The following is a 17885-nucleotide window of genomic DNA, read 5'->3' as shown; positions in this document are numbered from 1 at the left end:
GCTGGATGTTCAGGTGGCTCTGAGTGACTTTGTTCCCACGTCACTTGAACGTGTCGCCGGGTGATCTGGAGGCTGTATGTTGCCTGCAGTACACTGTGTGTGAGTGTGAGAACCGATGCTCTCTACTATGAGAGGGTAAGTGTGTGTGTGTGTGTGTGTGTGTGTGTGTGTGTGAGACATTATTAAGCTACCAAGTGACCAGATGTCGGAGTACAATCAGCTATTTAAGATATTTATCCATTCATATTGTCTGAAGATAAGAAACCACCAGACCAGCAGACTACAGTTAAGAGTTTGTTTAATTTTCGAACACAGCATTCATCTCAATAGAACCACAGGATTTACATAAACACGGTCGAGATCGCAACACACGATGGATATAAAAAACAAAAGATTACATCTACAGTGATTTTTATTCCAAAACAAAAAAAGAGGGGAAATTAAATCTACGTGTTCATATTCACATTAATGAAGAAACACTTTGTGCTTGCTACAGATTCTAAAAAGGCAATAAAAAAAAACACAAACAAGCAAATGGAAATGTCTAAAAATGTGAAATAAGATCCCTTAAAATGAATTTTTTTTTTTGCATTTTGTAAGTCTTTATCTTCTGTACAACAGCTTTTGCATAACAACCGACAAAGAGAACTCGACTACGCCTCCAGAGCAGATTGCATCGGTGTGTGAACATGTTTAACACAGCGACTCTAGGAAAAAGAACTACACTAAAGCTCAGGCTCATTTTTTCTGGCGTGATTGCTCCGGTGACGTCACCTTTACAAACAGGCTTAACTTAAGACGTTTTTAAAAAGGCTCCTGCTCTCAGTCAGTCTCAGACACACACACCTGGAGCCCGAACGCACAAAGATGTCACTCCGTGCGAAGGAGGATCGTCGTTGTGCTTCAGGAGGAAAATCAGGCCCCCCGACTGAAGATTTACAAGATGAGCTGGGGACAAAGGGTTAATCACCATCCTCCCACGGACTCCTGCTCCAGGCACCGACACACACAATCTAGTTGTTGTTATAAATGCTAAAACACATTTGCGAGCCATCGCTGATGCATCGGGGGAAGGAGCGAAGAGTCCCAGTTTTGCAGAGGAGGATGAGATGGACAGAAACAGGGGAGAGGAGGAGGAGGAGATCTGGTGAAGAGGGGCTGTGAGAGAGTCACCCGCTGCTTCACCATCGTCTTCGTCGGGCTGTAGAAAAGTCTCTGCTTCCAGTGGTATAAAAGCGTCTCTTAGCTGCTCTCATCAGGGTTAAGACAGAAACGCAGGTCAGAGTCGTCTCAAGTGTGTGTGTGTCTGTCTGTGTGTGTGTGTGTGTGTGTGGTGCACAAATGCCATATGTCAACGTTTACCGCAAAATTATGCAAATTTGACAGTTTAAACCAGATTCAACCGGTCCTTCAGGCAGAACCGACGCCCGAGGAGCTGAGATGCCGACCAAATCTATCTACACACTCCCTCCATGTTCCATAAGGCTTCCCTACCAAACTCCCACTGTCAGCAGAGAGCAGTACAGTACTTTACATCTTATTTACACAACAACCAGTAGTACTTTGAGTGGAATAGTGGCGAGACTGGAACACGTCCCGAGTCGTTCACACACCACTGCTGGTTAGATATGAAGAAAGAGGGGAAACATAAGGGGGCAGAAAGGAGTGAGAGGAACAACATGGCAGCTTTAAAGCCACAATCTGTGAAGCTCATGGTGGCTTTGTTGGCACTGTGGTTGAACTCCGGGTTGTGTATCAGATAATTCCACAATTCAGCAAAACATTTGTTTGGGTTTTGACAAATTGTCTGAGAATCTAAAAGGCTGAGATCTGATTGGCTCTGGGCTCTTGGTGCTCTTAAGCTTCCAGTGGACTGAGCCAGAACAGGTTAATGGTTGTGATGACTGAGTGGAGGAATGCGGCGGGGGGGATTGAACGGGCCGCGTGGCTTCACAGACGTGGATCCGGGGTCCAGTTTGGGCTCAGTGTGGCGCCGAGGGGCCGGCGGCGTCCGGGCGGCTGGTGGCCTCCGGGCGTCCGGTGGCGCCTGGGGCGCCTGGGGCGCCTGGGGGGCTGTTTGCCAGGTACTTGGCTCGCATGCTGGACGTGTACTGGGAGAAACAAAACAAGAACAAACAACATCATGTAGTATAAGATCCTAACACAGGAAGTATGATAGAAACGCTACAAGATCAATTCTGGATCTCATTGGTTCTTTGCCTCTTTGTTGGATTCCACACGACTTGACCGGGCGCCAGTTTCTATACTGAACCTTAAAACGATTCAGACAAACATCACGACAACGAGGGGCATTCCAGTACGAGAGGAGGAGAGGGGAGGCAGACAGACGCATCCATGCTTTGGTAGGAACAAGCGAGCGAGCGTTAGAAACATTCACAAAAACACATCTGACTGAGCCACATGGACTTGGTTGGTTGACTTGGTTTACAGGACGGCTTGTTGAGGAACGTCTGAATGAAGGAACGTGAGACTGACATTGGGATTGTTTACCATCTCTACCACGGAAGGGGGTGAAGGATATTTAACTCTTTATCCTGAAAACCAAGAATCAAGACAAAGCTAGACCATGTGATGAGCAGCGTCCCAGACATTGACTCAAAGATCCTGGTAGGGGGGGACGGGGACGTGGACGGGGAAGTGGACATGCAGCCTGGGGCCACAGGAAACAACAATCAGGTGGTACTTTGCAAGAGTGGGGACAGAGGGTGGGTGGGGGCTCCAGAGGCCGCAGCTGCACGTGGACGTAGGCGGCGAGGTCGGGAAGGAGGTGCCACAGAGGAGGAGCAGGCCAGGTAGTGAAGGAGGGGAGCGGGGAGGGGGCGGGGCATGTTCTGTACCTGTGTGTAAAGCTGATGAAGTTACCAAAATGACCTGGAACTCCCCGAAGGCTTTAACTGCCAGCTGTAACCGCTGGGACTGTCGACGGCAGTCAAATACAACTGTGTGGATTTACAGAGGGGAAAAACGACAAGAGAAAGTGTAGAAAAGAAGCAGCATCTAAACACAAACACACACACACACACACACACACACACACACACACACACACACACACACACACACACACACACACACACACACACACACACACACACACACACACACAGACACACACACACACACACACACACACACAGACACACACACACTCCAGGAATGGCGGGGTCGCTGGTAGCTTAGGCTGTTAACTCTTGTGGGGGTTTCTATTGTTAAAGCATGACATCGCTCTGTGGGTCTCGCGTATAATACCATAAACTCAAATCTCTGTTGTTCCTGATCCGGGGGTGATCTGTGATCTGTGGATAGGAGAGGTTGGGGAGGAGATGTTCCACTTACAGAGGGTGGTGGAGACTCTCGTTCAATCAGAGGCGTGTTTTCACAGCGGGAGTTCTGGAAGTTAGCATTCTGGGCCCTGTTGAAGGAAACACACAGCGACATCACACACAGGATGCAAACAAACAACAACTGTTCAGCAAAACCAAACTCTTAGATCACATTCCAACACAACTGAATGTGTAGAAGGATTCCCTCCCCCAGATTTCCTAATCCTGAGCTTCACTCAAGAGGGCCGGCAGCCTTGGATTTCACAGGGATCACAGCTGGAGAGCAACAGCTGCATCTGCTGGCCACCATGTGACTCTCAGCCTCTCAGGGGAAACTTCAGCAGCTCAGGAGGAGTCTAATATCAGCCCCTGCCTGCTCCACAAACACTGAGACGACCCAGACCGCGTAGCTCAGACACCACTCGGGGTTTCCACTCAGTGTGACTTACATGTACTCTGTCACAGGTGCGTTGCTGACAGTGTGAGCCGCAGCGGGGATGCTGGTCTCGCTGCCGTAGCTGCTGCCACAGCTGTACAGGCTGGGCATGTGGACCCGGTACAGGTTGTCGTTGTTCTGCCTCCCACCGCCGTGGCTCAGGGACTCGTCCTCCATGTCGTCTTCCACACTGCAAACACAGAATGTAGGTGTTAAGACAGCCAGCAGAGGGCGCCCTCTCCTCTCTGATGGAGCCGTGTGAGCTGTGTTATTCTCAACCAGTCTTTCATTCAGTTTCATCACCGCCTGAAGGAGAAAAACATGATGAATTGCAAGCAAATAATAAAGAACAAAGACTTAGAAGCTTCCTCATTTCCAAAAGGAGGAAGAGGAGGAGGACCAACACACACCGTCATTACAATAGAAGTGATTCCATTGTTTCGATGACATCATAAGTTTTCTGTTGAAGTCCGTTTCTGTGTGTGAAATAAACCTCAGTGTGACTCCAGTGCAGAAGTGAGAGTAAGTAAGTCACATGTAAGTCAAATGTAAGTCACACATCATGGGCTCTGTCTCCCTCTAGTGGTCACACACACTCTCACACGGGGATTTCCTACATAGCTTTTCCATGACATCATCCTATTTGATGCAGCTTTCCAAACTCCGCAGCCAAACAATCAGTATTACCATAGGGAATAATAATCACCATAGTAACACTGATACAATAGCAGTTGTTGCCTTGCACATTAGATTAAACTGTCATCATAACTTGCAATTTCAAGTGAACAACACCCAGATGGCATCAAAAGGATTTAACAAACTCGGATCATCACAGCGCTTTAACACAACAAGCTTAGCAGGAGCAACTAGCGTGTCGCGTGTCTGCTTGGTTTTATGACAGGAAGCTCCGACTGAGATCAGACTGATGAAGGCCCCCCCGCCCGGCGGTGAGGAGGGCTCAGTTAATTACACGCTGCAGCTGAGCTGAAGGCCGCTCATGCAAATGTTCTCTTCCGCTGAGAGAAAAAGGGAAATCAGAGCGACTCCAACCCTCTGCTTGCAGGAAGTGACACCGGGCTCAGAGGCGACACTTCTGATAGATTCAGGCCAACGCTGCACAATTATAAAAGGAGATAACGGGAAAGCAAATCTATTTAAGGCGGCAGCTGAAGCCTTCTGGCCACATCCCAACGGTAAACACAGCGCTGTCACGCAACAGCAAACAAACGCAAGCCTGAAAGAAATAATGGCGTCCACCTGCACGGAGAGATTCCTGCTGGATTCCTGCGGCTGTTTCATTCCCATACGGTGTAAAACAAAGGGTCAAATGATGTCATTCCATCATTAATTGATGGGCTTATCACCTTCAATAATTCACGACACTATACAGAATGCTAACACAGTTTTGCCCTGGTTGCTATGGGCGAGGGTGAGCCGGGCCTCACCTCTTCCGCTGCCATGTGTGGGGGACGCTGCAGATGATGGAGCTGAACATGAGGGCGGTGATGAAGGAGAAGAACACCAGGTAGATGAGACCCTCCAGTCCGTCGTAACACACTCCAGTCAGGGCCTGGACGTAGTCCTGCAACCAGGGGGACACACACTTTCAAACATGGGCTCTTAAAATGGGTTTACAATGTTTTCTGATTTAAAGGAAGTGAAACTGAAGGCACCATGTTTGGAGTGAAGAGGGAAGAGCTACACAAAGCGGGGCTGTGGACATTTTACTGTCCAATTCCTCTCAGCATATAGAGACATTAACTGTGACTACCTGTCCTGCATCCGGGCTAATGGTGCACAAGCAACATGAACGTGAGCCGGAGCTGAAGTGATTCATGCTGACGTGTCGTTGTTTGTATCATAGAACAACTTAGCTGCACTACAAAGACATCGCACCAAATCAGTCCCTAGGTCCTCATCTAGAGTCTAAGCGGGCGTAAAGTACGCCTGTCTCATCTGATACGTCTCCTCGTCTCCTCGTCCCCTCGTCCCTGCTCACCATGTGCAGGCTCCGGCAGTCTACCAGAGCGGTGAGCTGATGTAGGTTGATCTCTGTGGCGTTCAGCACCGCCTGGATCTCTTCCAAACGTCCCTGCAAGAAGACGAGACACCAAGATTTGCATTTTTTTGTTTTGTTGCGTTTATATCTTTGCATGGTACCGCGCGCCGCCGCCGTCCACTCTTCAAACGCAGCGACGTGGTAGTTTGACAGCCATTGGCAAAAAGGCAGATAATGTGAAGCAGTGACCCACAATTTCTTAATGGCAAGTGAACACCACTCATTCCCCTGAGCGCTAACAGGATTGCAAGCATGAGAGGAATTGTATTTCATTCGTATCCACACAATTTGGACAATTTGAAGTTCCAAAACAAAGAAGTGGACAGATTCTTCTTCTTGTAAAGCAACGTTTGATGCTCTGATAAGTTCTCACACACTCAGCACATTGCTATGCCTCTGTCGCTGTCCTATGTCAGCTCTCATTTGTCCCTCTGTCCCCACAGTGGAAGGACCAGGACGGAACAAAAGCCCCGGCTTTGCGTTGATGAGGGCTAGTGAAAGCCTAATGCGGCTAACTGGACATAATGCAGGTCCCAGGTGGGCCGTCAGCAGATCTTTATGTGGGCAGGTCACACTTGGCCCCTCTGTAGGTCAGTGTGACAGTCTCACACACACACACACTAGGACACTTTGTCACCAATAGGGCCCGGGAGACGCGTGTGTGTGTGTGTGTGTGTGTGTTTGAGGTAACATCTACCCTGCTGATGTGAATGGAGTGACACAGCTGGAGGCGTACCTTGGTTTGTTTATACTCTCCGGTGGCCGACCGCAGCAGCTCCCACACGTCGTCCTGCATCTCCACCAGAGCTTTGTGGCCTCCTGAGAGCATCTGAAACCAAACGGGAAGACGACACTGAAGCGGGGCTGCTCGCAGCTCATTTCTTAATCATTAGGAAACTCCTTCGGGCTCCCGTCTTCCTTTCTCTTGCGGAGGCACGTGGAGGTTGTTTACATTATACATCACCTCTGTTTCTTTACTGTTGGCCTGAAGTTGAGCAGCACTCAGGTGCTCTCATTTATTCATGCGGCTCGGAGGACAAAATATAGGTAAAGGTCCATTAAAGGAAAACTATAAATGCAAAAGTGGCTTTGTGCTTTGGTACATTGCGAGCGTCACACACATCCTCTGATGCAATGCAGCTCTTCCTGTCTGTAGAGACGTGTGTGTGTGTGAGAGAGTGTGTGCGAGTGTGCGAGTGTGTGTGTGTGTGTGTCAGTGTGTGTGTGTTAGTGTGTGTGTGTGTATGTATGTGTGTGTGTGAGTATGTATGTGTGTGTGTGAGAGAGTGTGTGCGAGTGTGTGTGTGTGTGTGTGTGTGCGAGTGTGTGTGTGTGTGCGTGTGTGTGCGTGTGTGTGTTAGTGTGTGCGTGTGTGTGAGTGTGTGTGTGTGTGTGTGTGTGTGTGTGTGTGTGTGTGTGTGTGTGTGTGTGTGTGTGTGTGTGTGTGTGTGTGTGTGTGTGTGTGTGTGTGTGTGTGTGTGTGTGTGTGTGTACGGCAGATGGCAGAATGGGAGTTATTGTGCTGCTGCCGCCTGGGGACAGAAACGCTCTCTTTAAGCCAATGGGAATGACTCATGTGTGCCCACTTACATTTCTGGAGCAAACTGCACTCTGCATCATGCAGGACAAATATGGCAATAATATTGTGTCTGTCCAGGGCTGCAGTATGAGCATCAACGTTCAAAGCTATCTGCCAGAGGGAAATCTAACAAGACGACATGTTGGACGCTCCCAATCCTGCAGAAAGAAATCCAGGCTTCTATGTTTACAAACCTGCTGGAAGGGGTTGGTTTGATCCAGACTGCAGCCCAGGTAGTACTGCAGGATGTCTGTAAGGAAAGAGACAGACAGGCAGAACAGGTGAGCATAGCAGCAGGGGGTCACGGCCTAAGATGTTTAAGTGTGTCACTCTGAAGTTAAAGACCAGTTTGTTAAGTTTGTCCAATATCAGCGTCAGGAGATCGGACTGGACTCTTGACGCCGTCGTGAATAATAAATAAAATAAACTGCCGTGGAAAAAGAAAACCTCCCGTCAGCCCGAGTGCCCGGCCGGGACGACACTGTGCCAGCTGTTCAATCGACTGAGACCTGCTGTGGCTCCGCTGCTCTAAACACTCACAGGGACACAATCAATACTTCCTCATTAGACTGATAACGGAGGAAGCCCAACTCTTAAGTGTGAGTAGTGAGAGAGAGGACGTCAATGTGTGTGTGTGTGTGTGTGTCGCTTTAGAGCTTTACACACACACACAAACGTTGAAACATCGTACAATCAAGAGCTTCACTCCCGTTCAACAGCTCCCTCCTGTATCATTTTAGAAAGAATGTGGATTGTAGCTTGTCGGTTGTGTTTCGCAGAGTTACTAACAAACCGGCAGACAGCCAACAAACACACCAATTAAAACCCGTGTTTGTTGTTTTGATCCGAGCCTTCGTCTTGCTGCTTGGACTGCCTGTGTCGCAGCTAATACAGAGCACTGAGGCCAAACGTTCCGGTGGAGAACATCTCACACACGCAGCGCCGACATGAAAGCGTGACTCCTTCCCTTTGATACAACCACACACAACAACACAAACCAATAAGAAGCGCGTCGTGTGAACTATCCCTTTCTACAAACGGCCTCCTGAACACCACACAAACAGTAGTTACAGAGGCTATTGTGTAGTTGTTAAGATGACTTGCGTGACTGAACTTGTGCGCTCTTTCACAGTTACACGCCGAAGCTGCAAACAGGTTCTGATGAAGGAGGGCTTTGGGCTTTCACATGTTGTTACAACCCACTCACTCACTCACTCACTCACCCACCCACCCATTCACACACCCACCTACTCACTCACTCACTCACTCACCCACCCACCCACCCACTCATTCACTCACTCACTCACCCACTCACTCACCCACTCACTCATTCACTCACTCACCCACTCACTCACTCACTCGCTTCTTCTGACTGGGCCTCACAGCACCGAGTGGGAGTGAATGAGAAATCCTTCATAAGCCAACGTGTGACTCAAACGCTGCGGCGCTGTCGATGAGAACACGCCGCCGTTGCCGCCGCCGACCCCGCACAAGGAGCCGGTGACGCTCGCACAAGCTCCTCTCTCCCCACACGGGGCCAGTGAGCTGATGAGAGGAAGGTTTCTGACAGACGGAGGACGGGGCGTCCATCTGCTGGTCCCACTCTTAACACACGAACACACACACACGCGTTAATATCAGGAGCAGCAGATTTCCTGAGGTCTGTCAGCGTTGGAGCCTCGTCACAGCGCTGCCTCCGCTTCCCGTGTCGGTTACAATGTTAGCCCTGATATCAAAAACAAACCATTGTTGTTGCTATGATACGGTATTATCACACATTATCTTTGCTGTTACTCCATATAGCTACAAAGACACACACACACACACACACACACACACACACACACACACACACACACACACACACACACACACACACACACACACACACACACACACACACACACACACACACACACACACACACACACACACACACACACACACACACACACACACACACACACACACACAATGTACTAATATGGGCTTGGGATGAGTCACACTCTGAGCTGTGTCTCTCCCTGTCGTGTGGAGGAAGATCGTTATCATGAGGACACTTATTCAGATTTAGAATGACTGGTTTGGAATTTGGAACAATATGCGCCCCATCGCTTCATAGAACTGTACAATTGGAATGATCACAACAACTGAGACACACTGTCGACAACATGACAGATCAACCCGCTCCTCTTCCTCCACCTCCTCCTCCTCCTCTGTGTGGATGGGACCAATATGCTGACACAATTGTGCAATCAGGAGCAGGGGAGTAGAATGAGCAATAAAAACAAAGACGAAGAGAGGTTGTTGAAATGATAAATGTCCAAGCCAACCACCGGGAGAGAAACGCAGTAAATCGAGCCGAGTCATAACTCTTCAGTCTGGTGCAGGTATGAGCTTCACAGGGAGAACATAAACATGTAAAGTAAGAAGTTGCCTTTACGAGCTTCACACTGCGGGGTGAGATCGCACACTCGTTTGTTACTCTGCTGTTATACTGATATATTATGTTCACGCATCACAATTAAAAAAGAGGGGGGGGAAGAAAAAAAAGGGAACAGAGACCCTCTGTGCTGCACGACTCCAGCCTGAGGCAGAGCAGCGGCGGCGCAGAGCGGCAGCACAGAGCGGCACTAACGCGGCTCACAGGCCAGTGATGCTGCTCGTGCTCCAAATCAGCCGTACGCTTCAATGTTACACTGCGTGAAGCCGTGAAGTCGCTCAGGCCTCAGAGTCGTAAATGTCATTCTCTTCTTTTTTTTATTGATGTGGAGGACTTGGCACACACACACACACACACGCACGTGACACACTCGTATTTCCCCCTCGCGCTCACCCTGTCCCAGACAGATTGGGCAATTACTGAAAGGAGACGTGCCCTCCTGTTTAAAGAACACACACCGCTCTGCCCTGCTGACCTGCCGCAGATGTGGTCGCCATCTTTTAGGAGCGTTTTATGGGGCGCAGACAAGGCCGACGCCCCCTCCCTCTACCCCCCTTTGGGACCATGAAACAGCAGGAGATTTAACAGCTCAGTCAACGAGTCCTCCACACCTACATGTGATCAATATGCCACAGCTGAGGGTCCCGATGAAGGAACAGTCTTTGTTTGAATCCGATCTGATGCTGAATAAACAGGTTTACCATAATAAGACTCATTACTGATTAGAAACTAGAATGTAAACCCTCTGACTGATTACTTTCTCTGCTGTATGGTCAGGTAACAGTTCTAGCAGGTCTTGTCGATTGCACTGTGTGTGTGTGTGTGTGTGTGTGTGTGTGTGTGTGTGTGTGATTGGCACCTTGGTTGAGGACTCCATACCGGTCTGCCATTGTGGTGACGTACGTGTCGGGAGCTACACAGAAATCACTGGAGGCCTAGAGAGACCACGGACCAAAGCTTAGATTTGCTGTGTTTACGCCGTATCAATATCCACAAAACATTTAACACGCAAAAGGTTACAGCAATGCAGCTTTAGATCATATATAACAATCACAAGTACTATCCTTAAGAATGTCTGTAAAGCATTATTTAATCCAGACGTTTCTCTCTATCTTGAGTCTTTGATTCGGCTTAAACCTGCACTCAGGAGCTGTGGAGCTAAGAATGATGTCATTCAATAAGAGGGGATGAGGTGTGAGGCAACATGTCGGTGTGTGGAGGAGCTACTTACTGCAGACACGGCCAGCTCCAGCCCCAGGGAGGCCCAGCTGATCACCAGGGCCACTATGCCGAACAAGCAGACTCTGGGGAGGGCGAGAGAGAAAGAGAGAGAGAGTTTAAGTACCTTCATCCTGTCGTGTTAAAGCCATTACATCTACAAGTCTGCAGTTTAGAGGTTTGGGGTGAGGAAGAACAGGGACAGAGTGACACAACAGGCAGTGAACACACACATTCTAACAAAACGACGAGTTCAAGAATCCAAACATAATTGCAAGGTTAAGTCATTGTAAAGCAAACATCCGTTCCCTCTGCGTGAGCGTTGTGTGTGAGTGTGTCTCCTCTCTGCGACGGCCGTTAAAACCTGATTTCCCAGAACAGAGAGCTTTTCCCTTTAGTGCCCTCAGACTCACCCGATCAGCGTTCCCTTGGAGTTGCGAATGAGGCCGAACAGCACCAGGAGGCAGATGAGGACGTCGAAGAGCAGCAGGCTGATGTAGGCGAGCCACCTGTGAGAGACGCACGGTAGTGACAACAAACGGCCGTCAGTAGGAAACTTGAACAGGGACGGTGTGTGTGTTTAAGTTTACAGAGGACGTCTCCTTCGCTTCCCGCTCGCTCCGCCTGCTTCCCTTGTCCCAGTTTTTGATTTGCGAGATCTTAATTCGCATAAGTATCCGACAGCGCCGCCTTGGCTCAGACCCCCCCCGCCCGCCCGCCGGGGACCAGACTTACTTTCAACCTGAGTGCGAACGAGTGTGAGTGACAGCCGAGGCCTCTCAAGCTGATGAATTACCGACGCGGCCGGCTGCCTGGAATATTAAACACGGAGCGGCGGCGCAGGCAGGTCGTCTTAAAGCTTTACATTGTTGCCGAGCCGTCTGCTGCTAATGTCTGACACTGATACTTATTAACAAGGCGGCTGGAACGCTGCGGGACTGCTCTCAGTGTGTATCCTCTCAGTGTGTGTGCTCTCAGTGTGTATGCAGGAACACTCGCACTGTCAGAACTGCCATATTGTCAAGGGGGACGCAGGGAAATTCACACCTACTTTTAAGCAAATTCAACAGAACGCACGGGGTTCTGCCTTCATATGGTTGGAACGTTGCATTATGGGGCTTAATGAGAGGCGGCGTGCTTGTGTTCCACGCTGCGTTCTCACCTGTACCAGTCGTAGAGCTCGATTACGACAGCCAGCTCCTCCAGGGAGATGTTGGTGCGCTCCCAGAAGGGAATCTCCGCCATCTGTCGCAGCAGCTCCTCCAGCTGGCCCTGCAGCTTCTGGATGATGGACAGGTAGTCTGTGTGTTCTGCATACTGGCCCTCAAGCTGTTGCAGATCGTCTTCCACCGTCTGGTTCAGTGAGGACGTGCTGTCGTAGACCTGAAGCCAACAAAAGAGACGCGCAAGGTCAAGACGGAGCTCGCAGGGAATTCACGGTGCGGTGGCGGCGATTTGTGCAATTTCTGTTTTGGATCCATTTTTGCTCTCCGGTCTCACCAGCTTCTGAACCCCGGTTATTGTGCGGTTGGCGTGGCGCAGGGAGTACGTCAGCCGGTTCACTCCATCACAGGTCTCGCCGTTCCCATAGAAACCGACAGCTATGCCAGCACTGAGGGGGAGACAAAGAAAAAGGGAGTGGAGAGAAGGGTGATGATGAGGAGGAGGAGGAGGAGGAGGAGGAGGAGGAGGAGGAGGAGGAGGAGGGGAAAAAGACAGAGCGGAGAATGAGAGAGTTTGAGGGAGATAGTCAGCGAGACGGAGGGAGAGGCGTGTGAACTCTGCGTTAACCCCGTCGGCTCAGAACCCCCGGTCAACGGGCGGCATTGAGCTGGGGCAGAAAGAGACCATACAGCGCCATGGTAACACAGAGGAATGGAGCAGCTATGCCCCCCTGAAGCCCCCAGCACGGCTGACAAAGACGGCTCTGAGGCGGGAGGTCAGAGCTCCTCCGCTCCTCGCAGGAACAGCCAGAGCAACTGCACAGGCACAAGTAGCTCTGACAGAGGTACACAGAGCGAGCAACTCACAAACAGGAAGTTGCTCAACATTTACCTGAACACACACACACACACACACACACACACACACACACACACACACACACACACACACACACACACACACACACACACACACACACACACACACACACACACACACACACACACACCTCACTTCTGGTCATTCTGAAAGTATGAAAGTCTCCACCATGTTTGTCAGGATACCAACAAATCAAACTGTTGTGTTCCCTCTCTCTCTCGCGCTCTCTCTCTCCCCCTGTCTGTCTCTATGTCTCCCTCTCCCTCTGTTTGTCTCTATGTCTCCCTCTGTCTCCCTCTCTCTCTCCCTCTGCCTGTCTCTATGTCTCCCTGTCCTTGTCTCTATGTCTCCCTCTGTCTGTCTCTATGTCTCCCTCTCGTTCTCCCTCTGTCTGTCTCTATGTCTGCCCCTCTCTCTTTATTCACATTTCAAACCTGAGGCAGCAACCAAAGGTCTCCCTCTCCCTCTCCCTCTCCCTCTCTCTCTCTCTCTCTCTCTCTCTCTCTCTCTCTCTCTCTCTCTCTCTCTCTCTCTCTCTCTCTCTCTCTCTCTCTCTCTCTCTCTCTCTCTCTCTCTCTCTCTCTCTCTCTCTCTCTCTCTCTCTGTGTGTGCCTGTCTCTCGGCGTTTTTAAGTAGTGTCGCTGCAGCTTTTTGGATTTGATCAAGCGGGGCTGTATTGATAAGCTGAAGCACCTGGGGCTCAGTCAGGCCGAGTGTATCGGGCCTGCAGCCAGTCAATGGCTTTCCTCATTTCCCAGAGTGCCTCTAATCACTGCCTCTCACACTCTGCAGGGTGGAAATGGTGAACTGAAGCACGGTCGCTTCAGTTGTATAAATAAACAAAATCCACCAACGCCGTCAAGCTGGCGGAGACTTTATCGCTCCCCGAGTTCCGTATTTTCACAATCCCACCTTCTACCGTCACCAGGGGAGCAAACACGAGTGAGAAACGCTTATGAAAAACAGAAAAAGGCAGGAAATTGACAGTGCTTCTAGGAAATGGCTTGGGTGTAGCTCTGTGCGATGCCACATGTGGTTGATCGCATTATAACGGAACAAAGCCTCTCAGCACACAGGCGTGAGTGTTTGATCTCGCCCGGTTCAGCCCTTCCTGCTTTGGCAGACGCACGCAAGCGGTCGCAGGTACACAACAAGCGTGATGCGGTTGTTGCGCTCATCAAGTCCACGAGGCTCTTTTATGTTGTTGCTCTGATCCGAGCCTGATTGCTCTCCGGGGGGGGGGGGGGGGGGGCTCGTCAACAGTGGGGAGAAAACAAAATGAACTGTTCTTCTAAAGCGGGTAATTTTATTTCTATAAACCGCCACAAATTATGCAGGGAACTGAGATTGCAAGGCTGAATTTCTGTCACTTCGGCAGCAAATTACCAGCCGAAACTGTAGGTTGGGTTAAACTGCGATTGAAGCTTTGGTGATCTGAGGCCTGGGTCCTTCCTCACATAAACTACACTGCCGCTGCTGCTGGATACCGTCTCCAGAAGCTGTCAACGCATCTCATAAATGATTTAACCCAACAAAACAGGAACAGAAACGCGCACACACACCAATTCTAGCATTACTGCAAGTCTGAAGTCTTGGTGATTCTGTTTAGAGTCCAGATAACAAGCACTGCCCCCCTCGCCGCTCCGCTCGAGTGTGTGCCCGCTTACCTGCAGACGAGCGTTGCGACGATGACGCACCAGGCCGTGCAGCAGCAGTCGGCTTTGGACGACTCTTCCCTCTTGCTCCGCCGGCAGCACAGCCAGCAGGAGTAGCAGAGCAGGAAGAGGAGGTCCAGGGCCAGACAGGCGAGCGCGATGCCTCCCAGTAGAAGGATGGACTGGAGGGGGACAGAGACAGAGACAAGGGGTCAAGAGAAACTTCATGGCTGTCAACCTTTTCTCAAGAATAGGAGGAAAGAATAGATTAATAACAGAGAGCCGTCACTTGTGGTATTAAAACGCAAACGGAGTGAAGGAGGATCAGAGATGCGCAGTGACTGACTAACTCTTTAACTCGGCACCATAATATATGCTACATACAATTATCATCATTCAGCCCGTTGCCTTGAGCAGCACTTCCTATGTGGGTCACACAGTGAGGCCTCTGTGTTCGCTGAATGCTCCCGAGGATTCAGGGCCGGGGCAGATTTCCATCCCGCCACTTTTGCTCCGTAGAAAGCCATTGGTTGTTGTTATTTGTTTAATCTTTCTAAATAATGCACCGGCGTGACTAAGGCCACCTGTAGGGGAGGTTAGAGATGTGAAATATATGGTGAGGATGTTTTGCGTGGCCTGAAACGTCTCCACTGCTTGAAACAAACCGATGAATTTGTCTGTAAACATTCAGCTGCTTGGGTATGAACCAGAGCGTTTGACTTTGTGCCGTGCCGTTTTCTTTCAGTCTGAGTGGAGCTGCATTCATGAAGCAGGTCCATGGCACTATTGACCACTGACAGCTGGGCCATCTGGACTATGTCCCACTTCCCTGAGAGCTTAGAAGGACGTCTGCAGGGTGAAGGACATATTTTAATAAACTAAACTAAATAAGCCTCGTAATGTTTTCTTTTATTACTACATGAACTTCAGAGTCACAGCTCGGACAGCCAAACTCTGACTCTCACCAGAGGAATAATAGTGAAGACACAGATCATATCAATATTGATTGTTCAGAGCCGCCGCCACCGCAGCCGATCCATTCTGTGAGATGCTCAGCCAGGCTCATCTCTCCCTTAAATCATGGCCCATATCTGACATCCACACCGGTTAGCAGAAGTGAAACACAGGGTGCGGTGGCAGAACTCTTTCCCGTCGCCATGGGTTTCATCTGTAACACTTTGCATGCCCCTGTGTGTGTGTGTGTGTGTGTGCGTGTTGCTGACTCTGCGGTCTCTTCCTGTATCTTAGTAATCATGGTTCTCTGACTCAAAAAACAGCGTGAACACAAACAGTGTGCTCATGTCAGCTACGCTTCCCAAATGCTCCTTAACGGGGAGATTGAACAACTCCCGCAGAAGGATGGGAGAAAGCTACTTTCTGTCTCACCCAGTCAGCTCTGTGCGTTTGATTGTCTGCTGTCTTCATCAGAGAATCACACACACACACACACATTCACAGAGTCTCTGACAGCATCATGCTACAAACTAACCCTTGTCTGAAAGAACCTTTTAAAAACCACTAAGTGCCACTTCCTATTTAGGCTCGAGAGGTTTTCAAACGGGAACAGAGTCAAATAAGAGCATTAACAGATTGTGTTAGCGTTGGTAATCGACTTAGTTAAGACTTAACATGTCACAGCCAACACAATACAATTAAATGAGCATAAATGTCCACGCTGCTTTTGGTTCTGTGATAATCAAATCGAATACGGCAACACTGACGCACAAACACAAACAGATTACTGATACACTGTGTGAGTCTCTGCTCTGACAGGCCTGACCTGCACACCCGATGAGGCGTAAGCGACCAAAACAGATGGCGTTAGTAAGAGGTGATGGTATAATGAGCAATAAGCCAGGATCCAGTTTCCACTCTCTTGCCTGTTGGAACAGCTAGCTGGACCTCTTAAATCAGATGAAGGACCTTTGCAGGGGCAGTTCAGCAGGCTGCAACGTGTCCCACACATGAGTGAGGGCTCAGAACTTTGAAAACAATGGCTGCTCAGGTCACCCTAGGTCACTGCGGTGCCTGAGGAGATGAAGACTTGGACGACAGCCACACACAGACGGCTCAGACCAGGTGTGAAAGAGCCGGACGTGTGTCACTGAGAATCTCTAATGATCTGCCTGCTATTTGCATGCTGCAGATCTGTCGGAGAGACTTTGGAGGCGGCACTGCAGACCACATTCATCCTCCTCCTCCACATCCAGTCTGTTCCCACGAAGGTGAAGGCTGAAACCGAACTGACGCGGCGGCAAAGACGAGCAGAACGTAGAATAGATCGTTAGCTGTTAGAACATATTGCAAACAGAAACTGAAAGAGACAAATTAAACAAAGGTAGACGAACAAATACATCAGATCCAAGTATGACCTTCAGTGAAAACACAACAACAATCGATCCGCTGTTAACCAACTGACTGACCGACCGACTGCCTGACTTTACCACATGCTTTTCTGAAACAGTACACATGTGAAGCTGTAACACTGTAACGATCCTCCATAACCCTGTAGCCATGACTTCACATGTTGGTTCCCACACCCACACGCACACACACACACACACACAGACACACACACACACACACACAAACACACACACATTAAGACATGAGTGGATGTTGGACTCATCCTCTGAATCATCCCAGTGTGTGTTGGAGCTCATGTATGCATGCTGTTAGTCATGAGCCCCTGTGAGCCTCTTCCTGCTCTCTGACCCCAATTTGAGCGAGACAAAGACTTTCAAAAAACGAGCTGATCTTTACCTGTTGATATGTCCAGTCCTCTGGTCGGAAATCACTGCTGGTTTGCTCGAACTTCAAGTTAAAATGTGGCAGTTTGTGAAGCAGATTGACCCACCACGGTGGAGTGTAGCTCGCTACTGCTGCCATAGCGAGTCAATGTAAACGTCTCAGCGAACTAAACGAGTGTAAACAAGCGCATCCACTTCATACAGAGAGAGGAGCTATCGATCTACATAACAAGGCACCGAGGAGACACGCTAGCTGCTAGCCTTAGCCATCATGCTGTCAGCAAAAACTGAAGTTTTAAGCGTAATTACGACGGCGTCATTACAGATAAATACGTCATTCTTCACCCAGCGCTCCGTT

The 17885-nt window shown here is 49.6% G+C and overlaps 1 protein-coding gene across 2 annotated transcripts; it reads right to left on the bottom strand.

Annotated features, from left to right (window-relative positions):
* Window positions 1–281: 281 nt before the first annotated feature.
* On the bottom strand, window positions 282–17773 carry ttyh3a (tweety family member 3a). 2 transcript variants are annotated; one of them, XM_076144365.1, is made up of 14 exons: window positions 17541–17773; window positions 14790–14959; window positions 12580–12691; window positions 12242–12462; window positions 11493–11588; window positions 11093–11165; window positions 10721–10796; window positions 7613–7668; window positions 6576–6668; window positions 5780–5872; window positions 5226–5362; window positions 3794–3970; window positions 3358–3433; window positions 282–2111 (listed from the first exon to the last, which is right to left on the bottom strand). In XM_076144365.1, exons 1-14 carry the CDS (start codon window positions 17664–17666, stop codon window positions 1983–1985), a joined length of 1635 nt encoding a protein of 544 aa, XP_076000480.1. In that variant the 5' UTR covers window positions 17667–17773; the 3' UTR covers window positions 282–1982. The 2 variants fall into 2 exon arrangements, with proteins under 2 accessions (XP_076000480.1, XP_076000481.1); XM_076144366.1 differs by lacking the exon at window positions 282–2111 and adding an exon at window positions 2132–2960.
* Window positions 17774–17885: the final 112 nt, after the last annotated feature.

This window comes from Genypterus blacodes, unplaced genomic scaffold (assembly GCF_046128005.1).
Source record: "Genypterus blacodes isolate CSIRO-AG114 ecotype Tasmania unplaced genomic scaffold, CSIRO-AGI_Gbla_v1 ptg000028l_1, whole genome shotgun sequence".
NCBI lineage: Eukaryota > Metazoa > Chordata > Actinopteri > Ophidiiformes > Ophidiidae > Genypterus > Genypterus blacodes.
Note: the sequence above shows the minus strand (reverse complement) of the source record. Positions and strands in the feature narration are given on the sequence as shown.

Excerpts from the sequence above, each read along its gene's own strand:
- ttyh3a (XM_076144365.1), bottom strand. The coding sequence starts at position 17,666 with ATGGCAGCAGTAGCGAGCTACACTCCACCGTGGTGGGTCAATCTGCTT. Across the intron at positions 12,463-12,579 it reads TAACCGGGGTTCAGAAGCTG|GTCTACGACAGCACGTCCTC; the intron begins GTGAGACCGGAG and ends TGTTGGCTTCAG. Across the intron at positions 11,166-11,492 it reads TCCAAGGGAACGCTGATCGG|AGTCTGCTTGTTCGGCATAG; the intron begins GTGAGTCTGAGG and ends CGCCCTCCCCAG.